We start from the raw sequence: 25308 nt of genomic DNA, 5'->3' as shown, positions 1-25308 counted from the left end.
TCCAGTTCCTCCTCTTACCGTGAATCAGATAAGATCTGAAGCAGAGGGGAGGGAGAGCAGGTAGTGGAATACAGATAGGAACCACACATCATGAAGAACCTCCAGTCACAGGTAATTAACCTCCACTACTTCTTCGAGTGCTGGTTCCTATGTGTATTCTAGATGCGGGTGAATAAAAAGCAATATTTAAACAGGAGAGGACTAGCAAGGATACAGTTGGTATAGGTGGTTGTAATATTGCAGTTCCTACAGTTCTCCAGACACAGATTGAACTAATGCGTAATGCTTCGTGAATGTATTGATGGAGCTCCAGGTGGCCACCTTACCTATGTCCAGTAGAGATATCTCTTAAAGAGATGCTCTTGAGGCTGCCTGTGCCCTAGTGGAATGGACTCTTACCCCATCCAGCAAAGGAAGATATACTAACTGGTAACACAGAATGATGCAGCCAGAGATCCACGTAGAGTGTCATTGAGCAGATGATGCTTGCTCTCGCGACTGTCCCACTGTAATAATAAATTGTCTTTGTGATTTTCTTATTGATTTTGTCCTTTGCAGGTAGAATGCCAGAGATCATCTGATGTCCAGAGAGTGAAGTGTTTTCTCCTCATTAGAAGCATGAAGTTTTTGGAAGCATATAGGACAGGTTGATTTATATGAAACACAGAAATTACTTTAGGAATTAATTTCGGGTGAAGAAGTATTAAAAATAGTGTATGGCGGGTCAGATGCTCCCATTCACTCATCCTTCTGGCTGATGTGATGGCAACTCAAAATGCAATCTTCATGGAAAGGTGAGTTGTAGAACATGTGGCCAGTGGTTCAAATGGCCGTCTGGTAAATACTGGCAGCATATGGTTGAGGTTGCATTGTGGTGCAGATTTCACCACCAGTGGCAATGTCCTAACAAGGAACTTCAGGAATCTAGTTGTTGTTGGGTGAATAAAAACACACTATCCCTCTACTAGAAAGAAGGCACTGATTGCTGCTAGATGGATCTGCAAGTAACTAGTGGAAAGTCTTGAAGTTTTCAAGGACAGGAGATAATCTAAAATAGCAAGGATACTGCAGAGTCTGGAGATAATTGATTACGTTGTGCCTAGAGAGAGAAATACCTCTATTTAGCCAGAAAACATTTTCTGGTCGAATCTTTCCTACTTTGATTGAGAAAAGACTGAACGGCCTTTGAGCATGAATGTTTTAGGTCTGTCCCCCCTCTGAATACCAGATCATGAAGGTGGGCTGGGTTGGAAAGTCTGATCTTTCTGTTCTTCTGAGTTAGTAAATCTGTGAGTGATGGATACTGATAGGAGGATGGACTGACTTTGCAGAAGGTCCAGAATCCAGAATTGAATGGGTCACAGCAAATCTTCCACAGAACTTGTGGTAGCAGATGGATGGGAGGAAAGGCATATGTGAGCTGGCCTGTCCTGGATAGCAGAATGGCGTTGCCCCTGGAGACGCTGCCAAGAGCTGCCTGGAGCAGTAAATGGTGAATTACATACTCATTTGGGATGAGAACTGATCCCAAGAAGGTGTTCCCCCCCTGCACGTATCATTCAGGACAGAATTGTGTATCTTCCACTCATTCTCTGTGGAGAAGTGCCTGCTGAGACTGTCTTCTAGAGAATTCTGTGCACCTGGCAGGCATGCAGCTGAGACAGTTATGTGGTTTCTGATGTACCAATTTCATAAATGCATTGCTTCAGAGAAGGGATTTTGCTCCAACTTATTTATGTAAAAGAGAGTTGTCATGTTGTCTGACATTATTTGGACATGGCAGGATCCTAGTGGAAGGAATACATTGCAGGCTAGATGGCCTGTTCTCATTTCTCAGAGGTTAATGTGTATTCTGGTCTCACAAGGAGACCAAATTACCTGTGTGGTCTGACTGTCTAGGTGGGCTGCCCAAGAAGGGATGCCTCTGTGATAATAGTCACATCTGGTGTGGTTATGGTAAAAAGAATTCCCACATGTACTTGTTCTGGGTTCATCCATGAGGCAAGGTGACTATTGTTATTCTGGTGTTCATGTGGTCTGTGTTTGCTGGGTAAATGGACCAGAGTGGGTGAAGTCTGGCAAACAGTGTTACGTAAGTACATGATGCCATGTAGCCTTGTAGAAAAAGGCAGACTGACAGAGTTTCTGGTCTGAAAGAAACTTATCTTATCAAATTGTTCACGGTCTCAAATATTTCTGTAGGGAAGCAGGCCCTTGCGGAGGTCAAATCTAGGGTCACTCCTATAAAGTCCATAATCCTTGTGGGAGTTAATGCTGACTTTTCTTTGTTGACAGATTCCGAAGGCTGCCAGAAGATGGACCAAAGAGTTACTGGCTGGACCTCCTGACTGGAATCACCCACTTAGACATCTACAGACACGGGATTCCAACTCACGCCATGCAGCAACAAGAAGGAACTGGAGAGGGGTTGATCCATATTGCTCCCTATGCCCTTGGTATGGCGTATGAGGGAAACAACTGTTTGGGCACAGACCAGTGGACACTACTTGCTAGAAATCTTTGATCTCAGGTGCACGGTGTATATGCATATCCATGTATGAAACACACAAAGGGACTAGCACTCAAAGAATAACTGGTCCATAAGACTTCCATTCATTTTAAAAAGCAAAACATTTGCTATAGGCTTTTGTAGCTTGTTCCTTTAGTTCATTCAACCAAAGAAGGGTCTACAACACCAATTAACAGATACATCCTTACCTAAATTTTACTGCAGACAACAGACTTTATATGATAATATAGTCTACAAGAAACACAAAGGCCTAGAGACAAATATGGTACTATACTCAATAAAATTCCATTTATCTTTAACCTATGTCAGTATAACACAAAAATGAAGTGAAAGATTATCTGTTACTGTTTCATATTGTGAGTTTAATACTCACCAATATTTGGGAAACTTAAGCAGTTTGCCATAAATAGCAGTACTAAAAGAGGGGATAATTGGAGTAGGTAAGCAGTATGATCCTCTAATGTCCAAAGAGGTCAATCTTGCCTGAAAACCAAATATCTGAAACAAGAAAAAAGGTAAAATTATATAATGATATAAGATTTAACAAGCATAAGATTAGATCTAACAGTTTCAAATTTCTTTACAATAACTGTACACTAAACTCTTTCCAGTTTTCAATCCAACTCCCCAAAATTTTAACTTGTTAAAATTAAACTAGATAAACATAAATAATTATGATAATTAGAGAATACTTTCCCAGCACACACAAATAACCTGAAAATTTCTCATGTCCAAGTTCTCTCCAAAAACATAACGTGCAAGTGTTTTATTTTAAGAGAAATATATCTGTTGAAAAAAATACTTTAAATTTATTTTAATTCACCCATTAAGATGTAAACATCATCCCACATGCTTCCTTACAATAGCATATTGTTATTTGTTATTTTTATTTTCATAGCAACTAGGAAATCATAGACCAGGGTCCCACTGTTGTAGATACTGCACAAACTCAAAAACAAAAAGACAGTCCCTGCCCAGAATAGCTTTCAGTCTAAGTACAAGACAAGAGACAAAAAATGGATATGGATAGACAGGGAGTACAAAGAAATAATGAGACAATATTGGTCAACAAGATAAGCTGTGTTCTCAGCACAAAAGGAACCAAACTGTTGTCAACATTTTTTGTAGGCACCATGGAAAAGGAGAGTTTGAAGGAAGGATTTGAAAGAAGAAAGCAGAAATGAGCCTGTCTGAAAATTTAACAAATGGGCATAGAGGCTGGCACCATGGGCCAATCTGAAGTGGGAGTCAACTTTTCTATACTGAATGAGAGAGTGTAGGTCGGGTGGAGGTAGGCTGAGAAGGGCACTGAAAGTGAAGACAAGTAGCTTATGGTTGATATACTACAGATGAGGAAACCAGTGGAGGAATACAAAGAGATAGATGACATTTTCAAAGTGAGTGCCAGGAAAATTATCTTTGCAGCAGCATACTGAATAGATATGAATGGGAAAGACATGTAGAAGGAGTGGTTAGAGAGGCAGGAGAACCAGGAGAGAACACAGTCACAGAAGCCAAGGGAGAATAAGATTTCTAGAAGCAGAGCATGGTCAACTGTGTTGAAGGTGGCTTGCAGGTTATGAAGAATGAAGATGGAAGAGTAATGGTTCCAAGCTTTGGCTAGGAAGAGGTCAACAGAGACTTTGACAACAGCAGTTTCAGTTGAGTGGAAGAGGTGAAAGCAAGATTGAAGAGAATCCTGTGGCACCTTATAGACTAACAGACGTTTTGGAGCATGAGCTTTCGTGGGTGAATACCCACTTCGTCAGACGCATGCATCTGACCAAGTGGGTATTCACCCATGAGAGCTCAGGCTACAAAACGTCTGTTAGTCTATAAGGTGCCACAGGATTCTCTGCTGCTTTTACAGATCCAGACTAACACGGCTACCCCTCTGATACAAGATTGAAGAGAGTCTAGGATGGAAATGGAAGAAAGGAACTCCAGACAGCAGTTGTAGACAGTGTTCTCAATAACTTAAAAACAAAAGCAGGACAGTAGTTAGACAAGCGAGGTCAAGGATTTAAGATGGGAAAGACTAAAGCAAGTTTTGTATTGTGCGGGGGAAAAGCTAGAGGAAAGTGAGAGGTTAAGGAGAAAGTAAGGGAGGAAGATGAGAGTGGGCATGAGGGATTTCAGGAGATAAGAAGCATGAGGCCACTGGGGCAAGTGGAGAGATTAGAGAGGAGGAGCAAATGAGAAATATCTGCATCTCTGTCAGGGAGGAGGAAGAGAGTTGTAGGAGGAAAAGGGAGAAGGGAAGGCTAGCTCATACAGAACTCATTTTTTCTTGAAAGAAAATGGCAAGATCCTGTGCAAAGAAGGCAAGGCAGCAGAGTGAGAGTGTTTGAGGAGTGACTCAAAAGTGATAAATAGCTGGCTGAGATGGTAGAAATGAAATTCAATTAAGTTGGAGAAACAGAGTTCCATAACCAGGAAGATGGCTGAAATGAAAGAGGAGAGAACAAATTTGTAATGGAGGAAAGTCAGGGTGGTCACAGGATTTCTATCACAGATTCTCTGCAGCAAAAGAATAGGGAGAGAGGAAATGGATTTTGGTGATGAGTCAGTGCAGGGGGGTGCAGGGCAGACCTTGAGATGAGAGAGAGGAGCAAAGAGTGAAGGGTGTAAGAAATAAAAGAGCGTGAAATGGAGAGAATCAACAATCATATTGATGGGGAAGGGAAAGAGAAAGGTAGAAAGAGAGGAGAGGGCTGAGAGCAGATGAGAAGTCATCAAACACTGATAAACTTGAAGTCACAGAAAGACTGAGTGATAGGGTAGTTTTGGGGTGCTGGAGGCTAATGGATGGTGTTGAAAGATACCACGTGATGGTCGGAGAGGAGAAAATCAGCAACAGAAAGATAAGTGACAGATTGGTGAAGATCAGGAGAAGTCAATGGCCCTTTCAGTGAGTGGGAGAGTTGAACCAGGCCTTTACACTTAATACAAATTAAACAAAATGCAGATATCCATTGTTTCATAATTAGAGTAATATTTTTACAAAAACAGTGGGATTTAGTGACAAAAGTAGCTTTTTTTCAAACCTTTTTGTTATTTTGAATAAAATGTGACAATTTAAATTACATTCTACACAGTATAATATAATTGTTCTTTAATTTTTTTCTGTACTAATGTGAAAATTAATTATTGTGGAACTGAATCTTTTCAACACATGTTGCAACACTTCCTGTAAGAGTACAATTCATATGTTTACACTAAAACTGGTAGATAAAACAATGGTCTTAATCCTGCTCCCATCAACTTCCATGGGAGCAGAACTGGACCCTTCAGTACCAAAAACATCAAGGGCTTTCTTTAACATTTATGTATTAATTTGGGGGTGGGGGGGACTAAGGAAAACTTGAAAAATATTTAGGAGGGCTGAATGTGATATTGCTGTCCCAATTATTTTAAATGTGTTATGAGGTGAATATGTCATTCTAGAAAACTGAAAATTTGCCAAGTAATTAGCCAACACAGTATTACTGTTTTACAAGGACATTCTAAGAATTTCCTGGCTTAGACAGCTGTATGAGGAGACAGTGCAGTGGAAACTCATGCTTCTGTATGTCTTTCAAAAGAGTCAGTAAAACTTAGTAGTAATATCAGTAGTCATGATAGTAAATTGTTATATTATGGTAGTATCCAAAGACCCCTCAAATGATTCAAACCACTGCACTTCACCTGGCAGGGAAACTAATTCTTCTGATGATCCAAAGGGGGTAGAGTTTCAACAGATTCTTCGAAAATCTTAGCACATTGCACCTTCTCAAATTGATTTTTTTTATGGATTTTTGCAAACTCTTAACCTAGCAAAAGGGCCTCCTCCTCACTAAAGGATATTAAAGTACAATGTTTAGAGATTCTCCGCCCACACTCAGCAGCCCTGGAGTTAATATTATGCACAAAATATGTTAAAATGTGTGTCTCACTGTAATCAAGAGCAAATATTACCATATTACCAATATTACCAAAATATTACTAATTTTATACTAAATGTGTTCATATAACAGAATGTATAAAGATGATTTGTTACAAATGTGTTAACTATATTAGTATTACATCCAATTTTGCAAAGGTTTTCGCCAAATAATTTGAACAGCAATCATAAAAAATTAGTTCCTTGGGGCTTCGGCCTGTACCTTTAAAATGGTGGAATTCTCATTCAAGTAATAGGAGATTTTGCCTAAGTTAAGAGTGCAAAACCAAGCCCTTGATATTTGCTATACACCTCTTTGGCAAAACTGAACATGCTCTGGGAGATCACAACTCTTAGCATCTAGGACTGTCTGCATTTGTATTAATTCTTTTCAGTGTTCTTTAATAATAAATACACTTCATATTTTCTTTTACCTTAAGGTAGCAGTGTCCATAACAGTAATGAAGCAGGTTATCAGAAGGTTGGTTAAGGCTGCTGACTGTTTGCACAAGTTGTTCAGCATACATTGGCACAGAATGTTCCAGGTTAATTTTGTCCATCAATATTCTAATAGCAGGCAAAGGTCGTAAAGGCTGGAAGCTTCCAGCATTTAACAAACCACTTGAACTCTAGAAAGAAAAAGAAAAGAAAAAGTATTCTAAAGACAAACTTTTATGCAATAACCTATGGTGGACCTCATACCTCTATCAATAAAAAATTTTAAAGAGTCTGAATCACTTCTTAAATAATTTTCCTGTAACAAGTTTTCATGTACAGAGTATGTGAAGGTTCAGTGGCTAGTCTATAAAAAAGTTATTTACACATTGCTTCACCACTTGAAAGCAAAATGTCCCCAGAATCATTATGATATAACTTTTACACCACTCTGTACTATCTCAGTGTTTATAAATGTGCCAGATATCTTAACTATTATAACAAAATTATGCATTTAATTTTCAAATATGTTACATAAAGATTTTGTATGAAATAAGTATAAGTTGGAGATAAAATCTAGTATGAACTGCATGCATTTCAAGTAAAAACTGATCAGGGTCTTTCAAGGTCCTCAGTGAAGCCACAAAATTGCTATATTACACAACAAAGGTTGTCTGAAAAAGACAGGAAATATTCCTTCAGGGACTCCAGTTATGTGTTTTTATTGGTTCATTCTAATGGAAAAGTTTGCTACCTGATCTGAATGTTGCTTTTCTGGTGGCCAACTGGCATCTTGTTTAACTTGGCTTTAACTGTAGGAAGCTGTCAAAGGATCTAACTACAGGAGTGGAAGCAAGCTTCATCATCATGGCTGCCATAACCTCTACTGAGAACTGAGAAACTACAACCAAACCATTAGGCCTCCATTATCCTAAACATGAAAAATATTCTGACTATAGAAGGGGAGTAGATCAGAGAACATCAACACCTAAGTTGGGTACAATTAAATCTTAATCAAAACCTGAGATGTGAACTTAAGGTTACTAGTACTATCCACTCCACAGGGTGTCATTTTTCCTTCCATACCTGATTTCTATATTTCTCTTTTTGCTTTCTGAGTAATGAGAGCCTGGCTTAGCCAGGGAAAACAAGTCTATTTCTGCAGTAACGCTACGGACCTGTACTAAACAGACAAGCTATAAATAATTCTCTCAGTACAATTCTGCTAGAATTTTGCCAGTTTTGAAATGGCTAACAAGTCCATGTGCCATGCCTGTAATTTCCTGGCAGACAGGTTGCTTGCTCTGGCAATTCAATTCCTCATCCTATGATTACATACAATTCTATAAAAAGAATTAATTTAAAAAGTGTTATATTTTCAGTTTAAACCCTGAAAAGTTAGGAAATGCCAAAGGTTAAGGTTGTACATGCAGCTTTGACTCTGCCTCAGTTCATCAGAACCACCACCTGCTTAAGTACACAGGAGAAATATGCAACCCAGCAAGGTTAGCAGGCACCCTGCTATAATGCATGATCACCTTTCAAGGTTGTCCCAAGGCTCTTACTATAGACCTGGTGCATCATACCAAGTCTATTTGAGCCTTTGCTTCAGCCCCTATGCTGTTTCACTAGCCAGATCACTGCAAAGCTAAATGTAGCTACGGATATATGCGCAACAAGTTCTTCATGACTGAGGAGCAATTTGCTCAAACCTGAGCAGTGCTGTGACTCTGTGTGCTGGTCACAACACCCAGAGTGGAGAACTGGGTCCAGCCCCATGGGACAGGAGCCTCAGGAGCCACTGCTGATGAGTGAATGCAGAGTAGGCTTCTCCTCCAGGCCCCATCTGTCACTCTAAACAGCCCTTTCCGCCAACGCTGCTCCTCCTCATTTGCCAAATCATTTTTTTTTTTAATAAAAAATCATGAAACCTAAGACTTTTACTATATTTACAGTGCCTACTCCATGATTTTGGGGGAAAAAATTCCATTACAAATCTGCAGCCCAAGTCACACTGAGCAGATGTTTGCTACTTTATCCAGAATGATGCCCAATGTCACCACTGAAAGATGGATTTACTAAAGAGGAGTACTGAAAAACCAAATAATCAGAGTTCAAAAGCATCAAAAAGATAAAGAAAAGTTACCAGCTAATTAAAATTAACAATTTTTCTAATTGTAAATCACTAGCGGAATGTCTTTAAAGCAGAAAGGACTTAATGAATTAATGTTTATGAGGCAATCAAAAACTATGGTGATGAGTGCAACAGAAATCTTGTGAAGAAACAAATTCACATTCAATGTAAATATTGGATGATGTGTAGTAAGTCAGTCATGAGACCACATACTCAAGGACTGAGATAAAAAGAAATACCGCACAGCAACACGGTTCACTTAATACCTTCTCATCCTGTGCAATAAACGAGGCAGGAATTCCATGGAAAAAGTAGTATGTGATCATGTAATTAAACATTGTATCATAATGCATATGGCACAAAGAGACAAGTTTGCATAGGTAAGCTTAATTCTGGCATTTCCTAGCATATGAATTTGACAGAAGTAGAACTGCTCTGTAATAATTTATGAATACAGTATGTTGACTCTGTTATTGGGGTATTATAGGCTGTAAGGAAAAGCAAGCAGGAAGCAAACTATGGCTCAAACTAAGCTAACCTACAGTAAACACTTCAGGGTTGTAAAAGACAATACCCGAACTATTAGGTTTAAAAATTCTACCACCTGGATTCAGTCAACTTGCAGACCCAGTTTTAATGACCAAGGCCAATGGCCAGAAACTGAAGAGAAGAAAGTACTATAGCAGTTTTAAAAAGGACCGTCGATAGAGAGAGGTGTTGACTGTTCGGCAGTTGTCTGGGAGAGCAGACAAACAGGTACCCGCTTGCATGTCTACAGAAACTAGGCCACTTGTGACTTCCATCAAGTCAGACATGCATGTAGACTGGCTGTTTTTTTCAAATACTTTGTTCCTACTGTTATGATAAAACATACTTGGGTTTTGAGACGGTTGTTGGGTTACTCTATACACCACAGGTCACAAACTCCTGAAGGGAAGAACTACAGACTCTAAATCTATTTGGACCTCCTGGGTAAGATTAGTTGACACACAAAGTACAGTAGCCAGGGTCTGGTCTAAGAAAGGGCGAATCTAAAGGCATGGGCATAGGACTTGAGGGAGTGCACTCAGAGAGCCAAAAAAGAGGATACAGATGTAGTTAATCCTGTAACCATGACAATGAATGCTTGAATATGCAACCTTAATGTACTTTATATATATATATATATACATATAAAATTAAAAATACCTAAGATTAAAGTGTGTGTGATAAATGTGTGTAATATATACATACACACACACACACACACACACAAATTAAGCAAATATATATAAAATTTACTGTAGATAAAAATATCTTACCTTCTGTCCCATGATTATAGGTAGCAAATGGCCCAGTAAATTGAATTCAGCCATAGAGATTGTAATGGTGCATTTAAGAATAGTAAAGCTTGTGAGTCGAGTGGGAATGTATTCCTCCAAAGATGCTACTTCTTCTGAGTTTGGCATAGTTATGTTTCCTTCCACAATATCTAAAATCAATCATGATTACACGTATAAATTCATCATACGATTAAAATAAAAGTAAATGAATTACCTTAAAATTCATAGATCCTAAGGCCAGAAAGGCCCATTTTGATCATCGAGCCTGACTCCCTGTATAACACAGGCCACAGAATTTCCCAAAAATAATTCATGGAGCATATCTTTCAGAAAACCATACAATCTTGGTGTAAAAATTGCCAGCGACAGAGAATCCATCACAACCCTTAGTAAACTGTTCCAATGGTTAATTACTCTCACCGTTAAAAATGTATGCCTTTTATTATTTGTCATCTGAATTTGTGTAGCTTCAACTTCCAGCCACTGGTTCGAGTTATACCTTTCTCTGCTTGAAGAGCCCATTAAACATTAGTTTCCCCACATAGATACTCAAAGACTGTAATTAAGTCACCATTCATCTTCTTTGTTAATCTAAATAGATTATATTCTTATCTTATGTTCTTATGATCTTATTATGATCTTTTCTAATCGTTTAATCATTCTCATGGCTCTTCTCGATACCAACTCCAATTTATCAATATCCTCCTTGAATTGTGGGTACCAGAACAGAACAAAATATTCCAGTTGTGGTTGCACCAGTGCCAAATACGGAGGTAAAATAACTTATCTGCTCCTACTCAAGATTCCTTCTTGGGTCACAGCATTGTACTGGGAGATCATGTTCTGCTGATTATCCATCACAACCCCCAAATCTTTTTCAGAGTCTCTGCTTCCAAGGATAGAGTCCCCTATCTTGTAAATATGGCCTACATTGTTTGTTCCGAGATGTATATATTTACATTTAGCCATATTAAAAACACATAGTTTGCTTGTACCCATATTACCAAGCCACTCAGATTACTCTGAATCAGTGATCTGTCCTCTTCATTATTAACTATTCCCCAATTTTTGTATCATCTGTAAATTGTATTAGTGATGATTTTACATTTTCTTCCAGGTAATTCATAAAAATGTTCAACAGCACACAGCCAAAAATTGATTCCTGCAGGGCCCTCTGGAAACAGACCCACCTGATTTCTATTCCCTGCTCACAGTTACACTGTTTTTAATCCATTTAAGGTGTGCTGTGTTAATTTTATATCCTTTTAATTTTTTAAATCAAAATGTTGTGCAATACCAAGTCAAATACCTTACCAAAGTCTAAGTATATTAAATCAACTCTATTGTCTTGCTTTAGTTGATAAAGTTATCAAGTTAGTTTGACAGGATCTATTTTCCATATACCCAGGTTAATTTGATTTGAATTACATTACCCTCCTTTAGTTCTTTATTAATTGAGTCCCATTATCAGCTGCTCCATTACCTTGCCTGGTATCGATGTCCAGCTGACAGGCCTAAAATTACCTGTAAATATTTTCTCCAGCGTCTAGTACAGTATTTTTTGTGGATTAGTAAAAGATGCAATTTTTTATCTTTCTCTATATATATTTGGGAATATTATCCCTTTTACATTAGGCTCTACTTAATGCTAAATATAATAATAATGAATTACTTTCCTCACTTGGAAATTCACACTTGTAGAGTGAAAAATACACACTGGCTCTCTGTTTTATCTAAAATGTTAATCTTAATAGCTGGCCATAATTAACGTCCATTCCCTTTTTCTGTTTAATCCCATTTTTTCATAAACTTTAACCCACATTAAGGGTTTCCTTTTATTTTCTGGGACTTTAGAGGAGAAAGTACACTCAGGAGTGTGGATGTTGTGATGATACAAAGCCTCCACCAACCACAGGACTTGTAAGTAAACAGCACAGCTATAAAAATGGTATGTGCTGGTCAGAGAATGGCATAGCTAAGGCTGCCAGGGCATATGCTGATTCAATTTACCCTCCTCCTAGCCTTCGCTGGTTTGACTCCCATGAAGACACTGGCAGAGATTAAATTTCCTCTCTGCATCCCACTTCCACTATTTGCAGTTTGCACCTTTCAGTAGTGCTGAATCTGGTCTGTAAAAACAACATATTCATAATTAAATGAGCAGCATACCTGGTTTGGGCTTGTTATATGGCTCATATTCATGTTCCACAGCACAAACTATCATTTTCATAATCCTGTGTACTGCACTGCTATCCAATCGAAGATTAAGTGGACCTACAATGAGGCTTTTTGTAGACATCTCCTGCACATTTACTAAATCTTCACTCTTTGATGAAGAAAGGTCTTGCTGATTTCCAGAAACTAAATAAAAGTGTATTTTTTTCAGTCAGTAAAATGAATGACGACAATTGGGAATACAGATGTATTAATTCTGTCAATTATTTTTTGAGACAGCTCTTATGACCCCAGATTTATCATCAGAAAAAAAAAATTCCACAGGAAACATAATTAAGTAAATGTAACACTTCTGTTAACACAGGGTTAATCTATATTTAAGAATTTTTATTCTTTTTCATGTTGAGAAAACAAAGGGTGAGATTCTGTGCTGTGCAATATATAAGAGCAGACTCGGGGAGGGAGCACTAAGGTGGCTTTATACCACGTTTTTGGAAGCCAAAAACATCCCCAGATAATTTAGGCAGTCTCAGGAAACTCTAAATTACAGAAGCCTGATACCAGCTGCCTATGGATAACTGTGCTGCTCACAATCTTTGCAGTGTGGCATTGTAGCCCCAATCTCAATAAACTCTAATGTGACCTCAGTTCCTGCATCAGGGGAATTCCCACCACGTTGGAATTGGAGCTTTTAAAGCCCTTTTACCTGGCATAAAGGGGCCTGAGCAGAACTGAGACTTTCACTCTAAGTTATTGTAAGAGAAACTGGATTGACAGCCCTAGGAGATAAATCTCTCTCGTTCGTCCACACATGAGGTACAGCACAGGCAGTGAGAATGCAAACTTCCTCACCAATGTACTTCAGTCCAGTTTTTCAAGGACCACCCCAGGGATGAAAGGGTTGTTCAATCTCCATTTCCAATTGATCTTTGGCCTCTGTGCTGAGACCACCAATAAGTATACTAATTAGAGCTAAATGTGATGGTACTTCTTGTGATACAGGCACTTGGAAGAAATGGATTGAAACCATCAACTCATTGCACAGGCCACTGGACAATCATTAGATGGTAGTGACTATATTATTATAAAACTATTTCATAATAAAATACTTCAGCCAAATTCTTCTAACTTTAACGATTTAGGTTTTATAACTTTTTTTTACACTATTCATTAAAAGATTTCTTCACCTTTTCCTGAGCATATTTACTTAGGGAAGGTCCATTCAGACTCATTTCATTTTCACTGATTTTTTTTTTTTACAGTGATTCAGCAGTTTTTATAGTGTCCTTGTAGAGTTGAAATATCAAATGGCTTGCTGAAGGTCACGCAAAACTAGAGCCAGAATCAAACTGACTCCCAGCCCATTTCTCTAACCACACACAAAAGAACAGAGCAAACATACAAAAACAAGAAAAATCTGAGTCAAGGATGACCAACGAGAGCCTACCTAGACCATTCCAAGAAGTATCATATCTTCATGCTATCTGAATAACTGATAGCACACCAAACTCCAAAATCCATCTGACCAAAGTGGTGACAAACAGGAAACATACTTTTACCAAAACAAAAATAGAGACAGTCTGTGACGGCAGGAAGGCGGTTTTATTAGAACCTGCAGCACAGCATTTATTACTGTCTGCTACTGGAGAACTTGTTAGTGGGAAATCTGGTAAGGTAATGATGATTAGAGTTTCACCTTTGTTTTTTGGAGTTTTCTAAACCTTTCCCTTGCAGACACCTGCCTCACCAAAATGTAATCCTTGACTTCCATGGTCAAGCTCTCTTGTAGAAACTATGATATCTTTCACTTTAGTTGGCTTTGGGAACACTAATACTTGCTTAAGTGATTCCCTAGATATTTCCCTTGCAGGTATGTCTACACTGAAGTGTAAGGTCGGGCTCAGACTCCGGTTAAAGCCTAACCCCCCTTCTGTCTCTCCACAAATTATGCTAAACCAGGGCTTGGACCAAGGGGTCCAGGACTTTGTGGAGCTGCAGGCTGAGAGTCCTAGTCAAGCCATGACCCAGGTTTTGAGCTCTAATGCTTTGCAGTGTAGACACAACCCCTCCTCTCCCCCTTGACCCAGGTTCTAGGAGTAGCCAAAATATCTCACAATTTCACGGGCCAAATTCCTATGCCCTATCCAAAGAATCTCCAATCGACTCTAAAGAAAACGGAAACAACCCCACCCCTTGATGGTGAGCAGCAGCTCACTGAGTCAGCACTGACCCTTCCATTGTCTTCTGATCACCAAGCTGCAAACACATCAGAGCGCCTTCTGCATTTCCAAAGAACAGAACAAGCCTTTTGCAAAATGCACTGCTTCATGGTCACTGGAGCACAGCCAGATTTTGGTGAATCTCTGGTGCAAGCCCAGCAAAACTGACTTTAGTAAGAGTACCAGGAACAACCACGCATACCAGCAAATAGTGAAGAAGCCAGCAGCTTTGCAAATTTACCAGTAATACTCCTTCTGCAGATCCTGTCCACAAATCAAATTCTTTCTCCAGTATGAAACTGCTCTCAGTTCCAACAAAATTGGAGACAATAATAATTTTGGTTGAACAAGGTAAACTGGAGAACAGTTCTTTTCTAGGGATCCAGAAAATGTCCTTGGAATTGAAGGAAGAGGAGAACCCCCACACTCCTCTACATATCCTTTCCCTTCTGGAGTCAGACATATTTGAGACTGTTGAGGATTATGGTTTCTCCTTGCTCCAATAACACAGCTGACTCTGTATCTGGCAGATCTGAGGTCAAATCCAAACTATAAACCTGCACCTGAACAATTACGCACTGTAGTGCCATAGTATCAGTCACTGGTGTCACAATATGTCCTCGCTTCACTAGCTCCTTAAGTCTCTTTTTGGAACTGGCTCACCCAGATCTGACGGTAGCAGAAGAAGGTTTCCTCACTTTTCCATGCAGCTGCATCTCAGTATATCGTGTTTTATATTTAGTGTACATAATGGAATCCTTCACTTGCGGATTGGCTCTCTTAAGAGAGGCTGACACTTTTGAAGACTGATTACTGACATCTGCCTGCATAGATAAATCATTATCAAGAGGATTGGCTTTACACATAGAAGCCAACATCTCAGAGGCTTTCCTCTTTTTCTGGGCCTTATCACCAGACCTTACAGTCCAACAGAGATGACATCTTTTTTACCCATAGAACCATCCAGGCAGATGACACTCTACGGATCATCTTGTCAGTTCCAGATGGCTTTGCAGCCAAGGCTATTTTCAACAGGATTGCTTGTTATCTGTTTTCTTTCTTTCTTTGCTCTCGAGGTAAATGTAGTGCAAATTGAGCACTTGGCAGATGAGTGCCCTTCCCCTAAACATGACAGACACTCAGCATGTGCACCAGATGCTGTGAACATCGCGGGACAGGATACATATCTTTTGAAACCATGTTTCTTTTTTGGTTCCATCAACAGCTATCTATACTGTTACTAACTATAAGACTAAACTCTCTATATCTACTAACAATTAAGATTTTAACTAACTAATCATGGATACAAGAGGATACCTGAGCTCCACACAAAAGGTTCAGCTGGTCACAGTTAAAAGGGACAGAGGAAGCTGGAGGGCCACATCCCTTTTATACTCATGCCTTGGAACATGTGACATTCTCTGAGGGCAGGGGAGAGGGAGGAATGTGAGCACCCTAATGACTACTGGTAGTTAAAGTTCTAGGGTCAGACTGCATTAGTTCAGAACATCTTGAGAGTGGTAATATGCACAGGACATTTGAAGAAAAAATCCAGTTTTAGAGGTACTAAACTTAAGTGTGTCTTTTTAAATTGAGCAATTTGCATAAGAACAAAATATTTTCTTTAATAGTACATCTGTTCACCATTCCCCAGCTAACATCACTATTCTATATATGTGAAAATTGTTTTTACAACAGACAATTGTGAGTTCCACAGCACAGAGGTAAGCATATGTACAGAAAACAGCTGATTTGGAGCAGGCACACATACATCTGCTTGGTCAGAAGCTCCCAAGTAGGCATCAAAGAACCCCCATGGCAATAGTATTTGTTCATCCTTAAATGAAGGTGGGGAAAGAAGCAGTTACCCAATAGGGTGGAGCTATGGAATAGAATCTCTACAGGGTATTCGCTCAGAGAAAATGACCTTGAATTACCTATAGAAAAATTATAATATAAAAAAATGCTACATACTGAAGTATTAACTTACCTTGGGTAGCTTTAGCTATCCTTAGAGGAACATGATAACTTTTAAATGAGCCAGACACGTTGTCAAAATTAGAAAGCTCAAGAAAGGCTGATAATTGGTGCAGAAGTCTATATATACACATAGTTTGAACCAATATTTCCCATAAATCCTCGAACTGCATAATTAAAAGTACTATAAACCCACCATCTTCTGTGCATTTGCTAATCCCACTATCCCAAAATAATAAATGTGTAGGGTTGTCTACACACTTAGCCATGGAATTTGGGTGTTGTAACCGTCTTCTTTTGAACATTTTTTCCTGGGGAATATATGGCCCTAGGACATCAAGTAGAAAATAAGCAGCAAAAACAGATTAACTCTTAAGAAACAAAGATCTTGTCATATAAATCATCTATATATAAAATAAGAAATCACAGAAAATATATTCTTAAACTAGGATTATTTCTCAATTTTCTTTACAGCATCAGGGGTTTTTTTTGTTTGTTTTTTTTAAGTCATTCAAATGTGACACTTTACACGAAATTTAATCTAGTACACTACTAGATTGTACTACTAGTAGAAAACTACTTTAAGTTTGGCTGCTGATTATAAAAAATATCTTTCCAATCACCTATGACAGTGATTCCCAAACTTGGGATGCTGTTTGTGTTTATCTGCCCCATCCACAGGTCCGGCCGATGGCGGCTCTCACTGGCCGTGGTTCACTACTCCAGGACCATGGGAGCTGTTGGAAGTGGCGCGGGCCAAGGGACGTAGTACTGGCCGCCGCTTCACACAGCTCCCGTTGGCCTGGAGCAGTGAACCTGCGGATGGGCAGGTAAACAAACCAGCCCGGCCCGCCAGGGGCTTTCCCTACAAAAGCGGTGTCCCAAGTTTGGGAAACACTGACCTATGAGGAAAAAAACAAGTTAGAATACCAACAATCTAAGAAAACTTACGCATGTCAGTTCCAATAAGCAACTGCAAAAATAAATCTAAAGTAAGTTAGAGGACAGTTGGTCAAGGCCCAGGTGGCCGTCAAAAAATCTTTGCTTTCTGTTTTTCAAAAGAGGCAAAACAAAGAAAAGGAGTACCTTTGCCACTGGTGCTTTCCATTGTGTACAAGTAATCCATGTAAAAGGCACCAAACCTCTGCATTCCAGCTATCTCTGAGTATGTCTCCTACCAACAAAACAAAGCCAATAAAACAAAAGATGTATAAAGGACAGAGGTCATCTCAGAGAATTCACCTGTCAGACAGGTAATCTAACTTGTATTGCACACTACACAAAAGGAGATCCATAACTCTGCTTGACATTTTGACCGCTTTATCAATAACATATAGTTTATTAATACCTTTAAGAGAGTAAATATTCTTCACTAGACCTCCCACATCCCAGCAGATCTGTCTAATTTAAACTAATGCTTGTTAATTCTAAAATATTTTGATTTCTAAAAACAAAACAATGCATTTTATCTTTAGCCTTTTGAAAACTTAAGTCACTACATCATTACGATTTTTAGAAAATATCTCATATTGTAATTCATAGAAGCAAGAAAACCATAGAAAACTTGTCAAGGAAAGGGCATTTTTTAATTAAGGAGAAGTAAAGGGTATTCATAAATGTTTGGGCTCAGGACTTTACCAATTTCACTCTGTTGTGGCATTTCTAGATTGATATCTACTGTACTGCTCTTTTTTTTTTTTTTTTTTGTTCTAAGCAGTATATAGAATTGTAGAAATGTAGGGCTGGAAAGGACCTTGAGAGGTGACCTAGTCCATCCTCCCGTCCTACTGAAACAGGGCCAAATATATTTAGACAATCCCTGACACGTGTTTGTCCAACCTGTTCATAAACACCTCCAGTGACAGGGATTCCTCAACCTTCATGGGAAGCCTATTCCAGTACTTAATTATCCTCAGAGTTAGAAATCTTTTCCTAATATCTAATCTTAAATCTCCTTTACTGCAGATTAAGCCCATTACTTCTTGTCCTACCTTCAGGAAAACAAATGATCACCATTCTCCTCTTTATAAAAGCCTTAATATATTTGCAAAATTATCAGATCTCCTCTCTGTCTTCTTTTCTCAAGATTAAACATTCCCAGTTTTTTTAACCTTTCCTCAGAGATCAGGTTTTCTAAACCTTTTATCATTTTTTATCCTTTTCTGCAGTACTACTGCCTACTCAATTAGTCCCCATTTTATAGTCATGTATTTGATTTTTCCTTAAGTGTAATATTTTGAACTTATCTTTATTAAATTTCATCATGTTGATTTCAAACCAATTCTCCAATTTGTCCCGGTCATTTTGAATTCTAATCCTGTCCTCCAAAGTGCATACAACTTCTCCCAGTTTGGTGTAATCCGTAAGTTTTATAAGCATACTCTCCACTTCATTATCCAAGTCATTAATGAAAATGTTGACTAGTACTAGACACAGGACAGAACCCTTCAAAAACCCCACTAGATACATCCTCCCAGTTTAATAGCAAACCATTGGTAATTAGTTTGAGTATGGTCTTTCGATCAGTTGTGTAACCAACTTTTACAGTAAATTCAACTAGACTGCATTTCCCTAGTTTGCTTATGAGAATTTCAGGTGGGATTATCTCAGAAAGTCTTACTAAAATCAAGTATAAGAGGGGTAGCCGTGTTAGTCTGGACCTGCAGAAGCAGCAAAGAATCTTGTGGCACCTTATAGACTAACAGACGTTTTGGAGCATGAGCATGAGCTTTCGTGGGTGAATACGAAGTGAGTATTCACCCACGAAAGCTCACGCTCCAAAACGTCTGTTAGTCTATAAGGTGCCACAGGGTTCTTTGCTGCTTTTACTAAAATCAAGATATCACATCTACAGCTTCTGCCATATCCAGTAGGCCAGTGGTTCTCAAATGTACTTGATTGAACACACACCCTTTCTTTGTGTCTGTAGTAGTTTACACCCTCCCACACAGCCCCTCAGCTCTCCAGCCACCCAGCTCTGAATGTGCGTAGTAAGTTTTTTCCCCTAAAGCTTCTCATGCCCTCCCCCCATCAAAATACATTTGGCGCACCACCATCACCCTATTTGAGAACCTCTGCAAAAGGCCAACAATCCAGTCAAAGAAGGAAATTAGGCTGACTTGGCATGATTTGCTCTCAGCAAAACCATGCTGGCTATTTCCTTATCACCCTAGTATCCTCTAGATGCTTAAAAATTGGTTGATTAATAATTCCACATATTGAAGTTAGGCTGACTAGTATATAATTTCCTGGATCCTTCTTAAAGGATGTTTGCCCTTCTCCAGTCCTCTCAGACCTCACCCATTCTCCATAAATTCTCCAAGATGATTGTTAATGGTTCCAAGATTACCTCAGCTGGTTCCTTAAGTATCCTATGGTGAATTTAGTCAGATCATCAACTTCAATACATCTAACTTATCTAAATATTCTTTAAACTGATCTTTCCCTCTTCTAGTTTGTGCTCCTTACTCCTTTTTTTAATATCAATCATGGCAGGTATCTGGTTACAATTTACCTTTCAAATGAAGATTGAGGCAAAACAGGTATTCAACACCTCAGCCTTCTTGATGTCATCCATTATTAGCTCTCATTCCCTGCTAAGTAGAGGACATACACTCTTCTTTATCTATCTCTTGCTCCTAATGTATTTAAAGAACTTTTTTACATTGCCTTTCATATCCCTGGTTAGGTGCAATTCATTTTGTGCCTAAGCCTTTCTGATTTTGTTCCTATATGCTTGCACTATTCTTTTGTACTAATCCATAGCAGTTTACCCATGTTCCCGCTTTTGGTAGGATTCCTTTTCTATTTTCAGCTCATTAGAGACCTCTTGGTATAATCATATTGGCCTCATACTAGTCTTCCTATTTTTTCTTTACATTCACATATTCTGCTGCTGTGCCTTAAACACTGCCTCTGAGAAACTGCCAGCTTTTCTGAACTCCTTTTTCCTTCCCAAGAGACCGTAACTACTAGTCCTGAATTTGTTAAAGTCTGCTTTTTTGAAGTCCATTGTTTTGATTCTGATGCTCTCATTTCTTCCTTTCCTTAGGATCATAGAATGTATCAATTCATAATCACCATCATTTTTTTTCATCCCCATAAACAACTCTTCCCTGTTAGTTACAATCACATTTATAATGGGCTTCCCATCTGCTTACAGCCTCCTCCGTATGAAACAAGAAGTTGTCCCCAGCACCGTCCAAGAACTTCTTGGAAATTTTATGTTTTGCTATATTACTGTTTCAACAGATGTCAGAGTACTTAAAATCACCCATTCCTACCAAATCTTGAGTTTTGGAGACTTCTGTTTCTTGTTCTACAGACATGACATCTATATTTATAATACCGACCCAAAGCTCTCTATCGTAAGACTTTTAATTTAAAAAAAAATCAGAGTATGATCTTAACATGTATCTGATTCAGAATTTCAATATTTGTAGAATAACTTTTTCAAAAGTGCCTAAGGGTATATCTACACTGCAATTAGAGATCTATGGCTGGCCCATGTCAGCTGACTCAGGCTCACAGGGCTCAGGCTAAGAGGCTGTTTAATTGCAGTATAGACATTTGAGCTCAGGCTCCAGCTGAGTCAAATGACATGGGCCACCCATGGGTTTTTAACTGCCGTGTAGCTATACCCTCAGTGATCTAGGAGACTAAGTGACTTAGGTACTTAGTTGTCTATATCTCATTGAAACACAATAAAAGGTAGGGCTTGTTTACACTACAGTAGAGCACACTAGTGCATATTCATCATATGTCAACAGAAGGAGTTCTGCTGCCAGCATAGCTACACCAGCAATCCTATGGCAACAGAGGCACTCCTCTGTTAGACTAGCTAGGGCTTTACTGAGAGCTCTGCCAGCATAGCTATGTCAGCTAGAAGGTGTGATTTTTGCACACTCCTCAGCAGTGCAGTAATGCCAGAAAACACTGTAGTGCAGACCAGATCTCAGACTCCTCCTAGGTGCCTAAATCTCTTTTGAAAATGGGACTTCAGGATTTTCAAAATTATACCCAGAAATCTGCAGTCTCACACAGATTTGATTCAATAGTGGATGTGCTCTCTACACATGAGAACAAAATGGGGAGAACTCTAACAATGTACACAGAAAGGAGACTTGTTTGACTAATTCCAAAAATACCCCTCTACACATTGCTTATTTAAAGTCCAAAAATGACAAAGTGTGTATTTGAGAATATAGCCAGCGTTACAAAACAGAGAATGAAGCATACATTAGCAGAATGATTCAGTGTAAGATAATTTCCTGACTTTTGAAATGATAACGCTTCTAACTAAAAAAAATAATCTTATTCACTATAGAATTTTGTGCGTGGTCTAATTGTCAGAAATTTCTTGGGTCTGGTACCCCATGTTGCACAAGTTTTCTCTAAACCATTTCTGATTTGTAGACATTCTACAGCATAGGAATTTTGTTAACTACTAAATGTTATACCCCTTTTCTTCCATATGTGAATACCATATTCAAATTATTCAGCTTAACTTCTGTGTATAATCTCATAAAACAGGATCAGCCCCGGATACAGAATTAATATGGAGTGATGTGGAAAATTATTGAATCCCAAATAACCCAGACAGATATAGCAAGCGAAGCAGCATGTTGCTCTCCAACAGTATAGAACAACAATGGTAAAAATAAACTGCCAAAGGACATCTGTTCCAGCAATTTAAGATTATTGGGTTTCCCTAATAGGAATGAGAAATTATTACATACTGGACAAATGACTGCTAAACACCCTATTACTGAACATAAGAGAGAATCTAATTTACAATGAAGCAGTATATTGATATCTGACTGAAGAGGTAACAAATGTTCCATGTTAAGTAACACAATAGCTGCCAAAATATACAATCGCACCTTTACCAAAGATAAAAGCAGAATTAGCAGTACACCTTTCAAGTAGATAGATATAGCATGCAAGGACAACACAATTAACAGTCTTCCAGACTTGGGCTCTTTAAAACAGCAGTTCCCAAACTGTGATCCATAGACCACTGGTAGATTGGATGAGCACTTGCTGGTGGTCTATGAAGAACTGTTTGGATACATGGTGCTCATGCTCCCCTTAATTTCTAGTTTCTTTTACAAGTGCTCAAACTCTGAAATTAATGCAGCTACTGCTTGCTCATCACTTTTGAAAATTTGCCCTTTTGGGGGCGCATTAAGGCTATTTGTAGAGTATGCTATTCAACATAAGAAAGGGTGGCAGAATATGGTCTTTAAAAAGTACACAGATTTTAAAATCCATTGAAAAATTTAAAAAATAAAATAAAATTTATTTTCTAACCTTATGATGAGCTGCATCCAAAATAAATTCTGCACGAATACCATTATTTTCTGGACTTCTGTAATCAAACAGTGAATTGGTAAGGTATGTCATTCCTTTTGTACTCAGATTTTCTCCACAACTGAAGAAGTAGGCCTCCTTAAAAGGTGGTTTAAAAAAAAAAAGCAAGAGACAGATGAGGGCAAACATGAGAAAAAGTCAGGTTAGTATGATCAAACATTTCTGTTGTTCCTTCATACAATGATCTATGTGTAAAATCCACATGAATTCTTATGAAAACTTGAAACAGGCCACCTTAAATCCACTCCTCAGTTTTGAGCAAAAACACTGGTATAGCTGAAGATATTAAAACAATTATTTAATTAACTTCAAAGCTTGTCCTTATTTACAAGTTAATAAAAATATCCTGGGCTAATGAACTTTACCATTCTGTAGTTTGTTAGCCCAGAATACTGGCTACCCAGTCTAGATCACGTCTGTTGGGGATGTAGACCGATGCCAACCATGCTTGCAGTGGCTGCAGAGGGAGTCGAGCATGATGGACCACGTACGAACACACCTCCACGTAGCCTAACAACTTCAGGCAGGAGTAAGTGGTGGTGAACGGGTGGTCCTTCACATGGGAGATCAGGTCCGACATTGCATGGAAGCAGGCCTTCAGAAGGAAGGCTCGGGCTCATGTGGAGCCGAGGACCTCCTCCATGAACTCTATCCATCCATCACACTGGGTTTAAGGTTGATTTCTTTTAGTTTATCAACAGGCCCAGCTCATGGCAGGTGGAACATACCAGATCAAGGCTTCGTTGCACCTGTTCCTGAGATCTGCCTTCGATGAGCCAATCGTTGAGGTACAGGTAAACCTGCACACCTCAACACCTTAGGTAAGTGGCCACTGGCACCAAACTTTTTGTGAACATCCTTGGGGCGGACAAGAGTCCAAAGGGCAGTGCCCATTACAAAAAGGAGGAAGTGTCTGTATCCTTGGAAGATGGAGATATGGAAATAAGCATATTTCAAATCAAGGGAGACGTACCAGTCGTCCGAATCCAGGGAGAGGATAATGGAAGCTAGGGAGACCATGCAAAACGTCAACTTCCTGAGAGATTTGTTGAGGCACCACAGGTCCCAGGATGGGTCTTAGGCCCCCGTTTGCTTTCAGGATTAGGAAATAACGGAAGTAGAACCCTTTTCCTCTCCCTTCCCAAGGGACCTCCTACACTGCCCCTAGCTGCAGAAGGTTCTTGACCTCTTGGAGGAGATGCTTATGAGAAGGGTCCCTGAAGGGAGACGGAGAAGGGGTGGGGAAGGGGAAGTGGCCAAGAATTGCAGGGTGTATCCCAGAAGTCCAAGGTTACCCACGACCAGACTGAACAGTAGTGGTGTAGACGGCTGAGGAAAGAACAAGGTGGATCCAGGATGTTGACTGAGACTTCACTCTCAAGCACCCCTAAAAATGAGCACTTCTGGCCCCGATGATGCTTTGTGGGCCGGGGTGTGCAGGTGAGTGGGAGAAGGAAGGGCACCGACAACTAAAACTCATATCTCTAGACCTTCTCCTTCTCTAGCAGAGGCTGCCAGGGCCTTGAAGGCGAGGGGTAGATGGAACTGCTTCCTCGCCGACTGACGTGTATGCAGACCCAGCAAGCAGAGGGTAGCCTGAGAGTACTTTAGTCCATGCAGCCTTGCATCCATTTGTTCTGCAGAGACCATTCCCATCAAACAGGAGGCACCGGATGGAGGACTGCATCTCCTGAAACAAGCCCGCAATTTGAAGCAAGGAACTGCACCTCATGACCACCACTAACGCAACCATCCTAGCCACTGAAACGGCCACATCCTACATCATTTGGAGGGAGAATCTTGCCGCTGTTGTACCCTCCTTCACTAGGGCCTTGAATTCTTGGGCCAAGTCCTGGGGCAGGAAATCGTTGAAATTACGCAGGAAGTTATATCTCCCCAAAAAAGCCTGGTGGTTTGCAACCCTGAACTGAAGGCTGGCTGTTGAATACATTTTCCTTCCAAAAAGGTCCCGTGCCTTGGCCTCCTTAGTATTGGGGGTAGAACTAGTTTGCCCCTATCTGTCTTTCTCGCTGGCCACAGATAAAGATGGTTACTCACCTTTGTAACTGTTGTTCTTCGAGATGTGTTGCTCATATCCATTCCAGTAGGTGTGCGCGCGCCGCGTGCACGTTCGTCGGAGACTTTTACCCTAGCAACACTCGGTGGGCCGGCAGGGCGCCCCCTGGAGTGGTGCCGTCATGGCACCTGATATATACCCCTGC

General features: G+C 39.5%; 1 protein-coding gene across 6 annotated transcripts in view; it reads right to left on the bottom strand.

Moving 5' to 3' along the window:
- Positions 1-25308, bottom strand: part of VPS13B (vacuolar protein sorting 13 homolog B) — a 996761-nt gene that overhangs the window by 783989 nt on the left and 187464 nt on the right. For all 6 annotated transcript variants that reach the window (XM_075063129.1, XM_075063127.1, XM_075063131.1 and 3 more), the window contains exons 11-16: positions 23027-23164; positions 17801-17888; positions 12513-12704; positions 10323-10492; positions 6887-7081; positions 2904-3028 (exon numbers count right to left, since the gene is read on the bottom strand). In XM_075063129.1, coding sequence (XP_074919230.1) covers positions 2904-3028; positions 6887-7081; positions 10323-10492; positions 12513-12704; positions 17801-17888; positions 23027-23164 — 908 coding nt within the window. The remainder of the gene's footprint in view (positions 1-2903; positions 3029-6886; positions 7082-10322; positions 10493-12512; positions 12705-17800; positions 17889-23026; positions 23165-25308) is intronic.

This window comes from Chelonoidis abingdonii, chromosome 2, assembly GCF_003597395.2.
Source record: "Chelonoidis abingdonii isolate Lonesome George chromosome 2, CheloAbing_2.0, whole genome shotgun sequence".
Lineage (NCBI taxonomy): Eukaryota > Metazoa > Chordata > Testudines > Testudinidae > Chelonoidis > Chelonoidis abingdonii.
The sequence above is the reverse complement of the archived record's forward strand: the minus strand, read 5'-3'. Positions and strand labels throughout refer to the sequence as shown.